This window comes from Halyomorpha halys, unplaced genomic scaffold (genome assembly GCF_000696795.3).
Source record: "Halyomorpha halys isolate HHAL.00 unplaced genomic scaffold, Hhal_1.1 Scaffold1660.1, whole genome shotgun sequence".
NCBI lineage: Eukaryota > Metazoa > Arthropoda > Insecta > Hemiptera > Pentatomidae > Halyomorpha > Halyomorpha halys.
In genome coordinates this window covers 1-17,299 of record NW_027108868.1, presented here as the reverse complement: position 1 = coordinate 17,299, position 17,299 = coordinate 1, and the positions used below count along the sequence as shown (strand labels likewise).

The window sequence follows — 17,299 nt, the reverse complement described above, 5'->3', positions numbered from 1 at the left end:
GATCCATTACGAATAATTGTTTTCTTTTAAGCCTTTTTCTTCTTTGAAATCTAAATTTGTGTTTAAATGACTTTAAACTTTATTTTGTATAAATGCTTATAGCTAACTAATTTGAAAAATGTAATTTTTCGCATACTTATATTTACTTAAACATGGGTGCAATGATGATATAATTTATTATAATTTTCATAACTCAGTACATTTGTTAGTAAATATTTCTTGCTGTATAAAAATAAAATAAGGAAGTCATGAATACTTTTTCAACACAACTATCAATGACTTAGTTCATTGAAAACAACAAATAAATAAAAATATTCTTTTCAAAAATTTTTATTAAATTATAATAAACAACATGAATTATTTACAAAATATGTTAACTTTATATAAAGAGTTGACTTAAAAAATATATTTACAAAGTCGTAATCGATCCCTTCATTAATAAAAAATAATCAAATTTATCTCACTGAATGAAACTTCAATGAAACATTAACAAAAAGTTAAAATATTTACAATTTAAATTTAATACATTTTAGGCCAATAGAATCAGTAATCTAAGCCAAAGAACTGCAAATGAGCAGTGACAATTTTAGAAAGCTAGACAGTAAGTGAATTATCTAAATAATATAATGTGCCTGGAATAATAAATATTTGCTTCAGAATATATCAAAGTGTAAGAATAGATTGAAGGACTTAAATTATTATGACAAATTTAAATAATAAAAGTTTGTTAAAAAATAAATACTTTTTTCTTTTATATAATGTTTGTTTCAAATTTTTCTAGATTATTTCATTGAGGTATAAAGTTAACAGAAAAATAACAATTACTGTGAGAATATGGCAATTTAGAATTATAGCATTTATCATTTCCGTATTTAGTTACATTTTGTATCACCAGTTATGCTTTGTCTGTATCCCTTTTCTGGCTATCGAGTGCAAGGACATATCTGACGGGAGTATCCCTACTTTCAGCTCCTTGTACCCTGTATAAGCTCCTAATACCACTCTTCACAAATTGCTGCCTGTCTTCGTCAGAAAGTGAAACACGTCCAACAGATGGTCTTACATTTTGTCTTTTGGAGAGATCTCGAAAGTACTGTTGGTATTCAGGTTGGTTTGGAGAAGGAGTAACAGAAAACCCAGCATTGATCAAGGCATTGAGTTCTGATTGTGTGAGGGGCCTTTGTTTATCATTCTTTGGAATTCTGTATTCAGGGAACGAAGCATACGCTTTTGGTGCGGGTGTTCTTGCCGTTGTCACAAAAATGGCTGATCTGGATGGAGGAACCGAAGTAGTTGCTGCTTCTAGTTGCTGTCTAGTCAGTTGTGCTATTTGATGTTGAGCAGCAATTGAAGCCTGTATGTCTTTATAATTCGCTTGTGGCCTATAATTTATACGCTTTGGAATAAGAACTGGACTTGGTTGATCTTGAGGTTTGGTGGTTTCAATCAAAAATTGTTGGGGTGCTTGCCCTCCAATCTCTGTTGGTTGAATGTAGGTCACTTGTTGTGGTGCATGAAATATGATTTTTTCTTGTGGTTTATTTGCTGATTTCTGCTGAGCGGCTTTTTGTGCAATTAACTCATATGCTGGATCATATGAGACCTGAAAATATTAAAATTCATTATGTAATTCAAAAGGTAGTTTAAAAATCAATGTTTTTTTTATCAATTAGTTTGGAGATTACAATAGTGTAAATTTCATTAATAATAATAATGATAGTAAAAGAGTGTTTAGAGAACTCAATTATTTTTGTTACCTACTACTTTATGTTAGTAAAAGAAGTTTAGGTTTGTAAGTTTTGCCATAAATCCTATGCTACAAATTTTTGTTAATCCAAAATGCAAAGATATCACAGATAGTCAAAGAAAAAATGTAACATAATTTCATAAAAATATCTCTGTTTTTACTTTATGGTTATTTAAAATAGTTAATCATTGATTTTTTTTGTTACTCCACATACAAGTATGTTGGATGATTCTCATAATTAAACTTCAATTATAATGGTACTTGAGTATTCCTTTAAAAAGGATATGTCTCATTGATTTTTAGTATTGTTGTAACATTTTGTTCATCCCTGTTTATATTTTTTTTGTTTTAAAACACTCAATTATCATTCAACATCAATTTTGGTTAAAACCTCTCATCTCTGAATCCAGGATATATTCTTTACAATGAAAAACCTTATACAAATTTTATTTTTGGAAATGAATTTATAATTTATTCAAATTCAACTGGTACTATCAATAACTTTTTTTTTGGCCAAGACTCTCATTGGAGTTCTATACTACCTAACCATGGTTGGGGATCAATATATCAATAAACTTATTATAGAGTTTGTTACTCGAAAGTTTCAGTTCATCACATCTATTCATAGCAAAAGAGGGAACTTCATGCAACAAAAGAGATGGATAACTTTGTATAGATAAAACTAACTAAAAATCATTTTTTGTCTCCTAAAAATTGTCTTTATTCAGCTTTAAAGGAGAAAGGGTAATTTTCAGGTGAATATGTTTATGACTCTCAATACAATCCTGCAAACTTTCTTTTCAAATATTAATTTTTCTGTGAAAGTTCATCACTTTGCTTCTTATTCAAAGCTATTGAAAATGAGCCTTAATTTGTAAATACCTCCAAACTAACTAGATTAATAAATCCCTTCCGATACAACGAAGGAATTGCTGTTCAGCAGTAATGATAATCCAAGTGTGGAGGAAAAAAGTGTCCCTAATGAATTCTTTCATGATAGAAATGTTTAAAATATTGAGATCTTTTTGACTGAGAATCTTTGTAATAGCAAAGTATGATAGTATTAAATTGATTGTAATTAAAATTTTTTATATTTATGTGAACAGTGATAAAATAGGGTAACTTTAACTAAAATTTGTGACCAGGGCAGAATAGCCTGCAAAAAATTTTAAATTATTGATGTGAGTATAAATTTGTATTTAACACTATCCTTGAGAATGGCCAAAATGTTAAATGTTAAAAGAAATAATGAGTGTTTTGATACTTAAATTGGATACAATTTATTTTATTTAAACAGTTAATTATTTCATTTATGATGAATATGAAACAGTTTAATAATGGAATTACTAAAATATTTTATCTCAACATTTTATTAAATTTTATATTGAATTATCTGATTTGAACTTTGATGTTTAGGAACACTTTACTCTATCTATAACACTTTACTCTATTGATTATTTTCACACTTTGTTTATTTTCGTGTTATGGAAATATATGTGAATACAGTTCTAATATTTTTGTGATGATTAAAGATCCTTACTAACTGTGATATTAGGTTGTTATTGAGTGTCAAAGTGCAGTCTCTATAAATATTTCATTTCTAAATGTATTTTTACAGTAATTATTTTTAAAATTTTGATTTGTGTATGTAAAACATGTCCAAAATAAATGTTTTTTTTTATTCATATTTTTTTTGTATAATTTCCATAATAGTTAACATGGTATGTTAACATTTGTATGTTTATGCATGATATAATATTTTTATTTTATAACAATTAGCATTATACCTTTATTTTCAAATGGGAAATCGTGCTATATAAGTCCTGTAGAAATTAAAGTGTTTTTTTTTCCCAATTTTTGTCAGTTATATACCTTATGGCTAATATATACCAGAAAATAAAACAGTAATGTTTTACAGTTACCATTAAGTTTATTTGTTATTTATCATGAAAAATAGCTTCATATAGCTTTTAGATCTAATTTTCTCTCTTAGATCTATCTCCATTTTTTCCAAATACAAAAATTATAATCATCATTTAATCATAAGTTTTAACTTCACTAGTTCATCTTTAACACCTTTCAGTGATGTTCTGATTTTTTTGCTAAACATTAGAAAAATTATTTTCAAAACATTTTTTTAAACCACAACAGATGCAATCTTAGTCACAAAAGATAACTTCCCCCTTTCTGTTTGAGGCCATAATTGTCCCACCAATTGATAATTGTCTTAAAACCTATGGTTTTCAATACTTTTTAAATAATTTGAACTTAATTGGGTTAAACTTTGTTTGCATTATGTTGAAAGAAATGTAATTAAATCATTCAGAATTTCTAATTTCATTTGTTAGAAGTAATTTGATAAAAATTTACCTGTATTTATGTTTCAAATTTATAAAGGACACAAATAAATGTAAATTATTATAAACTTATCTTTCTTTGCAGGAAAAATTTATAGAATAATGCACGACAAATAGTTTTCATAAATTCTAAAACAATTCTAAAAATAATATATTTGAATGAAAAGAAATAATAGTGATTTATTATAAAGGTCCCACCAGAGCTAGTACCAAACAAGTGACTCTATTAAGAATAAGATATTTAAAACTCTATCTAAACAAAAAGGTAGCATATATAAAAGACTCTTTGATGAAAGATCGAGGAAGGAGAAGAAAATGGACAAAAATTATGTAATACTTGGAAAATTAACTACAAAATAAACAAAATATAATTGTAAAACCTACTTCAGTCAATATGCACTAAATTAAAGTTAAACCTCCCAACACCAGGTGGAGAAAATAAGAATAAACACAGGATGGGGTATTTACAAACCCCAACTAATTTGCTGGTAAATTGTAAGTTCTATTCAGATAATTGCTGTAAACATTGTCAGAAAATAAGAAAAATGTAAGAAATTTTACCTAAAATTGGAAGGGTTCATGCTGTTTTTCAATTTCAGGCACTTTTTAAGTGTTGCTCGATTAAACTATCTTAAAGTCTCCTTCCTCTTCCTGTTTTAAGTTTCCTCTTCCCACCGGACCCACCCCACTAAGACCCCTAGGGAGTGACGGTTCTATATCACTTTTGAAATATTAGCTCAAAATGGAAAGAGGAGACTTTAAGACAGTTTAACCGAGCAATATTGCGCCTGAAATTTAAAAACGGCATGAAACCATCCACTCCCACCCACCTTGGTAGCCTTTCTTATCTGACTTTTTAAACAGACACTTATAGCAAGTATGTTGGCCAATGTACGACATGTCACTATCTCACAAGAGGATATCATAACACAAAAAAAGGGCAACCCTAATATGACTATCATTACTGTGAAACAACTTTTACCATAACTTCTGTTCTACAAATTTTCTTTGATCCACCATGCAAAGTTATCACAGACAGTCAAAGGAAAAATGTAACATAATTTCATAAATATATCTCTGTTTTTACAAGCTTGGGTAACAAACAAAACTAGGTGTGGAGTCCAGGTGGACCTAAAGAGTGTTAATTGGGGGGGTGTGCTTTCTTATCCTGCAAACAACTTTCAACCCTTCTCTCAATTTTAAATAAAGAGGTTAATTTAGGTGATAGTGGAGGCAGATTTTAATGAAATGCGGGATCATAAGTGTTGCGATTATAACCGCAGCTTAGACTTCACCTAATCGCAACTATTGGATTCTTAGCACTGAAAATATTAATGTCAAAGATGAAAATCTTAACTTGATTAATAGCTATTTAATTAAATATATCTAATATCTATAAAATATCATAACTATGCAACTAAATTTGAATTTAAAACAATGACATCTTAAATAAGTCTTAGTAAATGATTGTTCAATTATATTTCTTCTTATTTGAGGTAATTAAAAATGTTAGATGCATGCACAGACACAATATGTAAAATATCATTGGTAATAATCATGCCCATCAAGCAACTTGAAAGATTGGATGCAAAACCAACCCCCAATCACCCCTTTAAAGATTGTGGGAGAGGCGATCAGCACCACTTCAATCTGGCTGTTGCTGCAGTTTTAGCTAGACTTGTTACATTTATGTTAAAATTAAAATTTTATTTCACATAAAATTAAAAATCACATAATAAAATAAACTAATACCCCTCAACTCCAACACCATGGCTGTGGATAGATATTATTGGAGGGGGCATTTATTCCTGACCATAGTTAAGTTAATTTTCATTTTCAATTCATATGAATTACCATCAGTATACCAGAAGCACATAAAAAGAAAATCATGCAGGAAGATTGTTTAAATAGGAAAATAAAGATTAAAAAGAAGAAAAAGAAAGAAGGATAAAAAAAGAGAATAGTACAAAAGAAAAGTGTATTTCATTAAATAACAAAGGTGCAAACAGCTGTTCATGCACAAAATAATATAAAATAAGAAGATAAAGAGGCCTAACAATAGGATAGAAAAAAAGATAGAAAGAAGAGAGAAAATTTAAAAGACTTGATTTATTTTATATTTACAATTAAAACATTTATCTAAAATCCTCATTTATCTTGTTTTTAAATTTAAAATATTATTTGGCACAAATTAAATTAAAACAAAGAGCAAATTTATCAAAATAAGCAAAACCATTATAATCCTATCTGACCTGTTGCTGGGGCAAACCCTGTTGTGCATACTGAGCTGCCCTTTGTACAGGTTGCTGTTGATAAGCTAATTGTTGCTGACTGTCGTGCAATAAATTGGGCCTAGGGCTACCGAATGATATCTGGCTGAAGGACACTCTCTGGTGCTGATCTGGTGAGGCAGGAGCTTGCTGTGGAGGAGCAGGCCCTTCCTGCTGTTGCCGAACAGGGATCGCCTGAGGGGACATGATTGAAAAATATGATTACTTTGAAATGTTTTGTTTGATTACTTGGTACAAAACAATAAGAAAAAACTTAGTAAATATTGTTGCAATGAGGTTAAAAGAATTAAAAAATTATTATAAACTGTGGACTGCAGGATAGCAATCACAGTAAATTGATAGCGTGCCTTTTGATTTAATTATAAATTTCATGATTTCTTTTTTTACTTAACTGTTTTGTTATTAGTATAGCCTGGATTGCCATCAGTTTAGGCAAAAAGTAATTACAGTTACAAGTACAATTACCAATTACTGTAATTTGGAATTGTAGAAATACAATTACATTTGCAATCATAAGTAATTGCAATTTTCACTCTAGAATTTTAATTTAATTTTAAGTAATTCTAACAGTAATTGCAAATACTTAATGCTGAAATGGTGCTAAAATAGTAATCAGATACCTACTTAATGTAAAAAATTAAAAAAACAAAATCGAAGAGGAAACTTCTCTTGAAATTATTTTCCTATTATTTGCGCATTATCAACAGAAAATCATAGGTGTTTAACCTAGGGGGTTGTAAGTGGTAATACGGCTGGGTTTACTATTGTTTTGAGGCTCAATTTATTTTTGGTATTTCCATTGATATGGCTTAAATTATTAGTAATTGTAATTACAATTACTTAGACCCAAGTAGTAATTGTGATTGTTATTGCAATTACTTCACATCAAAAGGTAATTTAAATCACTTCATCCTTCCTCTTCTTCTTTGTCTTCCTACTTGGTACCTTTCAGCATGGAGGTGCCTCTGTCCAGGCAAACCAAGCCGCTCGATCCCGAGCCAGCACCCTCATGGCATCCCAGTTTTTTCCTTTTCTCTCTCCCACTTTTGATATTTATTCTTTCCATTGTATTTTTGGTCTCCATCTTGGGTGTTTTCCTGTTTGTCTGGCCTCAAAATATTTTCTTGGGTCCCTGTCTTCACTTTTCCGGAACTGATTTCTTGCCAAGTTTCATGTTTAACTCTTCTTTTTCTTGAAACCAGAAGAACAAATATTCCACTGTTTCATCTACAGAATCATAAGTTGGGCATGATAACCTGTCCTCTAGTTTGAATCGATATAAGTAGACCCTGAAGTAACCATGCCCTGGAAGCAGTTGAGTGACATAGTTATCTACATCCTCGTGTTTCCAGGATATCCATGTTGATACATTAGAAATCATTTACTAGGTCTATCTATCAGAAGATGTAGCATTCCAGCGTCTCTGCCATCTTTCAAAAGTATGAGTTCTCTCTTCTTTTGCTAATGTAGCCCAGTGAGCATCCAGCTCTTCTCGGTTCCTTCGGAACATCTGGCTGTGTTCAAAATAAAATAAATAAATCTACTTCTGTTTAAAATCAGATTTTAACATTAAGTAAGCTTTCAAGCAACAGATTCCAAAGATAAAAAAACCTAAAGTTTATTAAAAATGTTACATCTTACCTGTGGAATTGGATAATGTTGGATCTGTGGTACGATTTGTTGTGGTCCTGCATCGGCAAAGAATGCTGCTAATTGTTCATCAGCTGTTGACTGATGTGGTCTTGCTGCTTCTTGAGCAGCCTGTTCAGCTAGTTGCCTGGCTATTTTTTCTTGAGCCTGTTGGCGACGGAGTGTAACTGGGTCTATTCCTAAAATTAACATTGTACAATATGAAAATAAAATTATTTTATTGGTATTAAACAATTGAAAAATTATTGTATTCACTTCTATATTAATCCTATAATAATATTTGCACATGCATTTATTAATATATGGTGCATTATTTTAATTAATTATTTCATATTTCCAATATATCAGTTTTTACACAATACTTGAAGTAATTTTTTAACATAAAACTTAATTGTAAAACATATCATTAAAGATTAAAACAAAATACGAAAAGAAAAATATGTTACATGTCCAGAAATAAGTACTAAGTTTTGCTCTGTTTGATTCAAGAATCACATCAATAAAGTGAAAACCTATGTTCTTCTTAATGAGGTTCTTAAAAATCATATTTTCAACCTCTTCACAAATTCAAGAGGAAGCCCACCTTGCTACTAAACTGACCACAAACTACATTACCAAAAAAACCATTGCTGTACTATAAATTTAAAAACGAACATTTTTCAAGATTGGAATTTACTATAAAGCATATTACTAATTATTTTAAGTATAACATTAGTACTCCTGTTCTTAATAGATATATCCAGTACATTATTAAATATCATCAAGAACCAATCCATCGACTCAACTTGTTTTGGTCTAATTATCGATTAGAACATCCAATTTACAAAATTAAAATTGGTATAAAATTAAAATTTAAGTACTTGTTTAAATTTAAGTATAAATTTATTATTAAATTAATAAGTTGATCAGGGGGAATGAGAAAGAGAGGGTGGCTAGTGTAAAGGATATACTGATAGCTGAAACTTATTTTATTTGTCAGTTTCAGTCTAAATTGTAGTCCTTCATCAGGACAATTCAGTAGAAGATTCTAATCCAATTGTAGTATCAGCTTGACTTACATTAATTTGTTCTATTAAGATAAAAATATTTTTAATTTCATCTACTAAAAACCAGACATATTCTATTTTATAAACATCCAAGGATATAGAGCAATAAATTGGATAATTAATATTTTATCAATATTATAATATTAATATCAATATTTTACTGATTACATTCTTGATTTGTATCATTTTATTTATTTTACTAAAGTATCAACAGCAATATGGAAACCAGGAACAAGAAATGATTAACTTAGAGTGAGTGAAATCTATAGAGAAGCTCAGTATGACTCACTGAATGAATCATGGTTCATGTTCAAATGAAAAGTGAGAGTTTAACCCAAAGGGAATAAAAATATAGAGAATAAGCTTCACATGACAACTGCTTGATGGCCAAATGAAAAGTAACTGTTTTACCGGTGGTACGCACTGTGATGCCACCACCAGATGAGGTGAATTGATATTTCAATCTACTTTTGAGTTGAAGATGAAAGATAATAAAGTTAACATAATACCATTAAAGAATAAAAAGGGAAAATCTTTTTACTAGATAATCAAATAATTACATAATAATATTTTCTATTGAATTTTGTCCACTATTGTTAATAGGAAATCTATTCATAAGTCAATTTTCAAGGGTAAGGTATATTTCCAATGAACCATTTTTAGGAAGAGTCAATACCCAATGGACCCTATTTTCATTATATTATTACATTTACTCTTTACAATAACTTCCTACTAATATTTAATTATCTTTAGCAATACTTAACAAGATTTTTCCTACTATGCAGGAATGAAAGTAATGTAACAAAATATATATAGAACAGTATGATATATATTAAACTTTCCGTTTATTTACCAAGAGAAATTAGTTGCCTATTTCTTTGATCTTCCCTTTCTTGGTTGATAAGAGGACGGCGGGCAAGTGATTCTTGTAGTATTCTCTGGTCCTCTGGAATCCGGGGCCTAACTGGTGGTCCTTGAGACAAGAAACTTTGTGGTGCACTGTAGGACAAAGTTTAGGATGCAATTAAAAGAAAATTGAAATTTTGAAAAAAAATACAAGTATAATACGTTTGTAGGTATTTTTAGGAAATATTTACCTTATATCTATATATGAATATTATTTCGCATTTTTCGGAAGAAATATAAATATAATTCAAAGATTTATTACTATTACTATGCTATACAATTTTATACTACAGGGTGTGTTTTAATATTATGAGTTAGGACAATACCACTTACGTTGACTGGAGGGACTGTTGCAAATACTGTGGTGGCTGAGAAGGAGAGCTATATTGCTGTTGAGGTGCGGCCTGTGGCTGTTGTGCAGATAATTGCTGCAGCTGCTGAAGGTAGTTATAGTAGTCAGGACTTCCCTGTATGGAGAAAATTTATTATTAGAAGTAGATAAAGACCGAACTAAACATTGAATTGAATTTATATAACAAAAGAAAATTTTTGGTTTAAATCCAAAACACATTTCATTTGAAACTATTTCCAAGCACTCAGTTTTAATCAAATAGAAAGTAATAAAGTAATTATAAATGATAATTGATTCTAATGAACTTTATCAATTAAGTATAAAGCTTTAAAGATTACATAAATTCCTTATTCAAACCTTATATAAACTACTCCATATATACTAATTGGAAATAAATATCACTAAATGTATTCATATTTGGTTTAATAGAGAAAAATCTACATATGATTTTTTGCACAGTATCAATGGCATTACTCTGGTTAAATCAGAAAGTTAAAAGATTTAGGTATTGTATTATATTCTAATTTAAAGTTTAAAGAACGTATCAGTTGCATCAAACCTTGAGCTTTAAAAATGTTTGACTTTATTATAATCAGTATAATTATATTCTAGTGTAAAACTCTTGTTCACCCTAATTTCAAATTTTCATCTATAGTGTGGTCTCCCCATTATTTCTATCAGATTTCTCTATTAAAAATAAGATTTAATTAAAAAAGTTTTGTTGAAACAATTGAATTTGGAATCTCTTGAACTTTGTAGAACAAATAGTGTCTTGGCATTCCGACAGAAATTTTTAAATTTTAAACTTAAATTCCCAGAACTTTTAAAACTCATTAAGTTTAGTATCCCTGGTCATAATGTGAAACATTAAAAGGTCTTTAATGTTCTTTTTGCCCAAAACAATTATACTATAAATAATGATATTAGTGCAAAGGAAAGTTAACGCTATTGGTTGTCATACATTTTTTGATATTTATATACTTTTAAAGAAAATTGAATAAGTTGATTTTTAACCACTGTGTTTTTCTGTATTACCTATATTTTAGATTGATCTTAAATGTTTCTTATATTATTATTAATGTTATAAATGTATATATTTATATTTCATATACTTTTCTTGAGTTATTGAGTTCTTATGTATGTTTTAAATTACTTTTATGTATATTTAAATTATTTTCATGTTATTTTATATTTTAAATCAAGTTATTTAATTAATTTATGCATAACATTCAGCTTTGTTTTACAGTAATTTATTTTTTATATATGTTTTAGTTTCAGTTTTGCTACATCTTTTTATAAGCTATTTCTTTTATTCAAATTATATTCTGGTATTATATTAAAACTTTAGTCATTTTCTTAATAAATAAATAAACTGAAGTATATAATCATTGAAATTTTTATATTTCAACAATGGACATTCTTATTGATTAATTTATTCCTTTTTTGCATATTAAAAAGAAATCAATATTTGATAAATAGTATAAAAGTTAAATATATTTTAAACTTAAATATACCTGTGTACCATTTATTTTATATTGAATAGTCTTATAAAATTTTGGAATTATCCACAATTTCATCATTTTATAGTAGTAATGTTTTGGCATTTACTAGTATAATTTAACGAAATAGAATATAGTATCATAAAATCACCTGTTGGTCCTGGGCTTGCTGTGGTTGAGGTGCATACTGAGGCTGTGACTGTGGCTGGTATTGGGCCTGCCTCTTTACCAATGTTCGGCTAGGTTCCTCCAATTCCAAAACAATATAGGCATCCCTGTCAGCCAGGGAGAGTCCCACACTGCAAACTGCGAAAGGGAAAAAGAATTTATCATTTACAGTCAATATTAAATTAAAAGCTGTCAGATGTATGACAGTTTGTACTAAATACTTTAGTACAATTATGTGAATCTTTATAATCTATAAATTCTTTGCACAAAAAAACTATTTATTTATTACCTTAATCAGAAGTAATTTTAATTATTTTATTCACTTTTAAACTTAACAAAATTTTTTAAAGCAATAATCATCATGTTTATTAAAATAAAAATAAGATAATATAAGGTTTTTAGGATGTTTCAATAATTATCACAGATTGGGTAATCCTAAGTTTATTCAAAGGAATTTATGAATTTTGAAATTTGAATTTGAACTTTTAATGTGTTTTTTACTTATGAAACAGTGATAAATAATAATAACAAAGTGTTAATTAGAATATCAAAGTTTCTGAAAAATAATATTATTATTATCATATATTTTTGTTTAATTTTATTAAAAAATTAATTTAAAAATAATTAAGGAAGTATTCTGGGTTTGGTTGATTATTTAAAATGGCTTAGTGATCATTTGGTAGGTGGACTAAATTAGGGGAAAATATTTCTTAAGCAAGTTATACACAATTATTATTTGTAAAAATCAAGAAACCTTGGTACCTTAATACTACAATTCGATAAAGATTAAGATTTAACTGCATTATAAAATAATTAGTAAAATAAAATCAAACAATTTTCTAATAGATAATAAATACATAGAATCTATTCATTTTTTTAATATCATATATAACTGCTATTCCAAATAATTGTAATACTAAAGAATTAATTCAAGTCAGAGATTGTTGATCTTTGACCATATAGTGTAAATAGAATCGATTCTGAAGCAGTTTTTATTTGCGCAGTGATCAAGCTATTTCCTTAATAATTTTCCTTGTAGTTACACAATCTAAGGTCGGTTAAACATCTGTAGTTCGAAGTTGTCATTAAAACATCGATCGTTTCTTGAATAAACTGGGTGTTCCTTGAGCGATTTTAGTTCCCCTCCAATTAAGTTGTATAACCGACCAGTTATAGAGCTCCATGGTTGATAAGCAAGGCAAACTCTTACCGGGGACAAACCCTCCAGGTTTCAGCTCAGTATTAAATTTTATAATGTCGTGCAGCAAAATTACTTCTGAGTGTTTAACGAAATTGCTATTGATTCATTCTGAATAAGGCTCGTCTAGCTTACTACAACAGTCAGTATATAATCAAGTGGAGAAAATTTGTTCAACTTTGGAAAGAAGCAATTTCGGTTAGAAAGGCTATGTTTAGATCAACTTAGGATTCGTAATCATCGATATGCTATATTAATTGTTTTGGATTATCATTGCATATAAGTTATTGTTCTCTCCTAATCCGTTCCTCAGATATACAGTAACGAACGACTTAGTTCATGATTGAAATTTTCATCTCGGGTAATTGCACGTCAACTCAAAGCAGATTTGAAGCTCAAATTCTCAGATTTTCTTCATATTTTTCATAGGTGTTGTATAGCCAATTTTACCGAGATATGTTCTCTCGTGGACCATATTAATAGCTTCATTTCCAAAAACTTCATAAAAAAAACAAAAACATTTCTGTTGAACCAAAACCTTTTGAAAATAAAATAATCTCCTAGTATATCTCCTTGCTTCTCAACTGAATTACTAATTCACATCTGGGTTATGTTTATATTAATAAAAACTTTAATGTTAACATTGCCGTAATAATTAATATAAATTAAGAATTGAATATATGAGAGTGGAGCTTTAATTTTAATTTTTTTAAACGATGAAACCATTTCTATTCCACATTTATATTTTCTCTATAATTTACACCAACACACTATTCAAGGAGTATTTTTTCAAATTTTAAAATATGTACTTTTTGAGAAAATTAATTTAAAAAAATTTAAATTAGGTTTTGAGAAATGTCAACTTATTTTAGCAGACATAGTAATACATAATCCATGAATGGGTATAGAAATATTGTAAAATGACATCCATCCCAAATTTATATACAGAATAATTAGGAAAACTTCTGTAAACTTGTCCTTCTATCTTCTTTGTTTTTGTTTTTTCATCCATTTATGAAAATGTATCAGTTCTGTAATTGAGAAACTACTGGATATACCTCAGTAAAATTTCACATTTTTCCAAGTCTATACCTATACACCACTTGAGCTAAATTTTGAGAAAAACTGAAATGATAATGTTCTAAGCTATTGGGTTAACGTGTTTTAGTGAAGACCAAGTAAGGCTCCAGAATAATTTGTTCTGACCCGCAACACACTAAAGACATGTATTTAGTATTCGGCACGGGTTCCTCCTAGCTCTGGATCACTTGCTAACCTACACACACCATTTAAACATGATCTCTTCATATTATGGGAACAAAATTTTTATTAGGACTGTTAATATTTAAAAATAATATAAATCAAATATTAGATATAGCCATTTACCTCCTTTAGGGGCTAACTCATTCCACATCTCAAAACCTAACCGTCTCTAATCTACCGCATGTAACCAGATAAAAGTAAAAATAATGTTTTCGGTATTGATGTAGCTTTAAATCATTTTACATTGATTGCATGTTATTCAGATAAGTAAAAAAAAAAAAATAAAGTTTGGCTGTGTCTTGGGGACGGTCGTGTATTAAATGTAAAAACGCCAACAATAAAGGGAACATCATTTATAATAAGTACGTCGTAGTTATTAATGATTAGTAATTAAATTCTTCAGATCTTTATGTTTTATATCTGAGAATTTTTTTTCTTATCACCAGGACCAGGAAAAATATTCAACTATTGCTTTGTGCCTGTGTGTCCGATGTATTTTTTTTTGGTTACTTAAATTTAATTTTCTTTATCTTGCATATAAATTATTTTGTTAATATTTAACCAGTTTTTATTATATCGATTTATATTTTTATTTGAAAATTTACTATAATTTTGTTAGTAATACAGTTATCTTTAACATTTTTCTCTTCTTCTGTGGTTATCCGGTATAAAAAATAATTATTGCCCTTAATTGAAGCAGACTTTATTATTATTATTCAATAAAAATTATTAATTAATTGCCTATAATTGCCTTGCGTTATTAATGAAGTTCCAATTTATGACAAATTAAACTACCTGCTGTATTAATGGGCGATCGCACACAATCGTTCACCTCCATTGGTTCCAGTCACAGATGCACTATCTCACAGTATAACGGTACGGTCATTAACACACTGAAACACCTTGACTATTATCTTTCCAAGTACGACATATTCTAATCATAATGGCTGTCTTCGTTATCACTGGAAGCCTCTTGAGACGCTTTTAATATTCTATAATGTTTATTTTCTTAAAGTTATAAGTTCTACTGGTTGAGCTTCACTAAAGTAATTAGATTCAGTGAATTAAAAATTCTCTTCCTTATTTAAATTACTATTTTACTTTTTTTAATTACATTAATTAACTAATAACGAAGTTTCGGGTCTGTCACCCCATCATCAGGTATCTACAAACAAATTCAGAATACTCATCCTATGCACACAACAATTAAATCTTCAGTCACTATATCTACTCACTATAATGTTCATATTTCAACGTGAGCTTTCGACACTGCAGCCAACATAACGTTCAGTTGTGGTAATTTCTAACGAAGTATGTAATTTTTCACACATAACCAATATATATATAGACAAGATATGACCTCAAGCGTCTTATCTTCACAAAGTTCCACATTTTGCAAAATAAACTAAAAATTTCGACGTAAATAATTCTTCAATCCTTTAGCAGGCTAGTTGACGATCTATACGGACCATAAATGCCAAACTGTACCGCCCGATTTGGTTATAATTGTATTGTTGGATTACGTTTATTAAAATCCTTAAATGTTGATTTCTTTCAAGATACGCAATTATCAAAGTACTATTTTTTTGTTTTCTAAAATCAAAATATTATCAATTATTAAATATAGTAAGACGAGTACATGTTAGGGTGGTGTTAAATAGGACTCATATATGTAGAAAATATTTATAGAAAAGGGGAATCCCGTTCTGATCACTAAATAACAATCGTGGCCCGAGCCTTAGAATTGCAGCGTTTCACCGCAGAATTCATTAAAGTTGTTGCTCAATCAATATCGAAAGGCAAAATAAAAATTTAATACAATTGCATTCTGTCACCTTCCTTACATCTCTATTAACACCCTAAATGATAGACATGAATCTTTTAGTTACATCCCAACACGAATATTTGAATTTAAATACAAAACAGTATGTAATGAACATATCATAGGAAATTAACTCCAGGAACTCGAGTGTAAACAAGTTATATCATAACCGTGCCCAACCTTGATCCTCCGGTTGAACACCAGTTACACCTCTGTTAGAATAAAATATCTTGGTTTATCTGCCACTTAGAGATAACTTGTGACAAGTAAATATTAAGTTCATCCCCACCATCACCAATGAATGTGAGAAAGCTCGAGACGTGTGACAGCTTCCGTTGCGTTATGTGACTTCTCGTCACATTCTTCTGTCCTATTTAATAAAATTAGCTCAGTATTATACTTTATTATGGACCTTAAAGTAAATAACTTTCTAGTATAAGTAAGTCGTGAAAGTAAAACAGCCTCTTATGTAATAAATTCATAACATTTACTTGATATTTAACAGAATTACCTAAAAAAGAAACTTCCTTATTGAGTTAAGCAATTAGTGTTTTTTCCAAAAGTTTGACATCAGACATATTTATATACAGTAAGCCTCTTCCTTCATTATTTTTGTAGGTGATTCAGTTTTCACTTTTTAAAACATTCACATAGCGATCATGCTAAAATTGTTGTGTTATAAATTCCTTAATAAGTAGCTTGATAATCTAACTGACATTGTATTTTGTTACCTACTGAAATTCTAATTCTTCCAGAAAATAATTTCTTTCATTCCTACAGAATTTCTCAGTCATTATAATCTTCCTCCTCTGTGAAGGTCTTTACGGAAAACAATCCTAAGCTCGGAACCTTTTCTAGGATAAATAAAACCACACTTAAAAAAAAAAAAAAAAAAAAAAAAAAAAATAACTTAAATATTCTGAAAATCTAACAACCACACGCATGGTAACAAAGAAATTACTACGTTAATTGAATGGGAGAATGGAAGACAAAATTCTGA

General features: G+C 28.9%; 1 protein-coding gene across 1 annotated transcript; it reads right to left on the bottom strand.

Moving 5' to 3' along the window:
* Nucleotides 1–314: 314 nt before the first annotated feature.
* On the bottom strand, nucleotides 315–12,154 carry LOC106690325 (putative uncharacterized protein DDB_G0271606; the record flags this gene model as incomplete). The annotated part of the gene is given in 6 exon segments (XM_014435727.2): nucleotides 315–1,603; nucleotides 6,357–6,569; nucleotides 8,037–8,224; nucleotides 9,945–10,090; nucleotides 10,331–10,464; nucleotides 12,000–12,154. Coding segments are annotated over 6 exon segments (1,544 nt in total), but the record flags the coding sequence as incomplete, so codon positions are not given.
* Nucleotides 12,155–17,299: the final 5,145 nt, after the last annotated feature.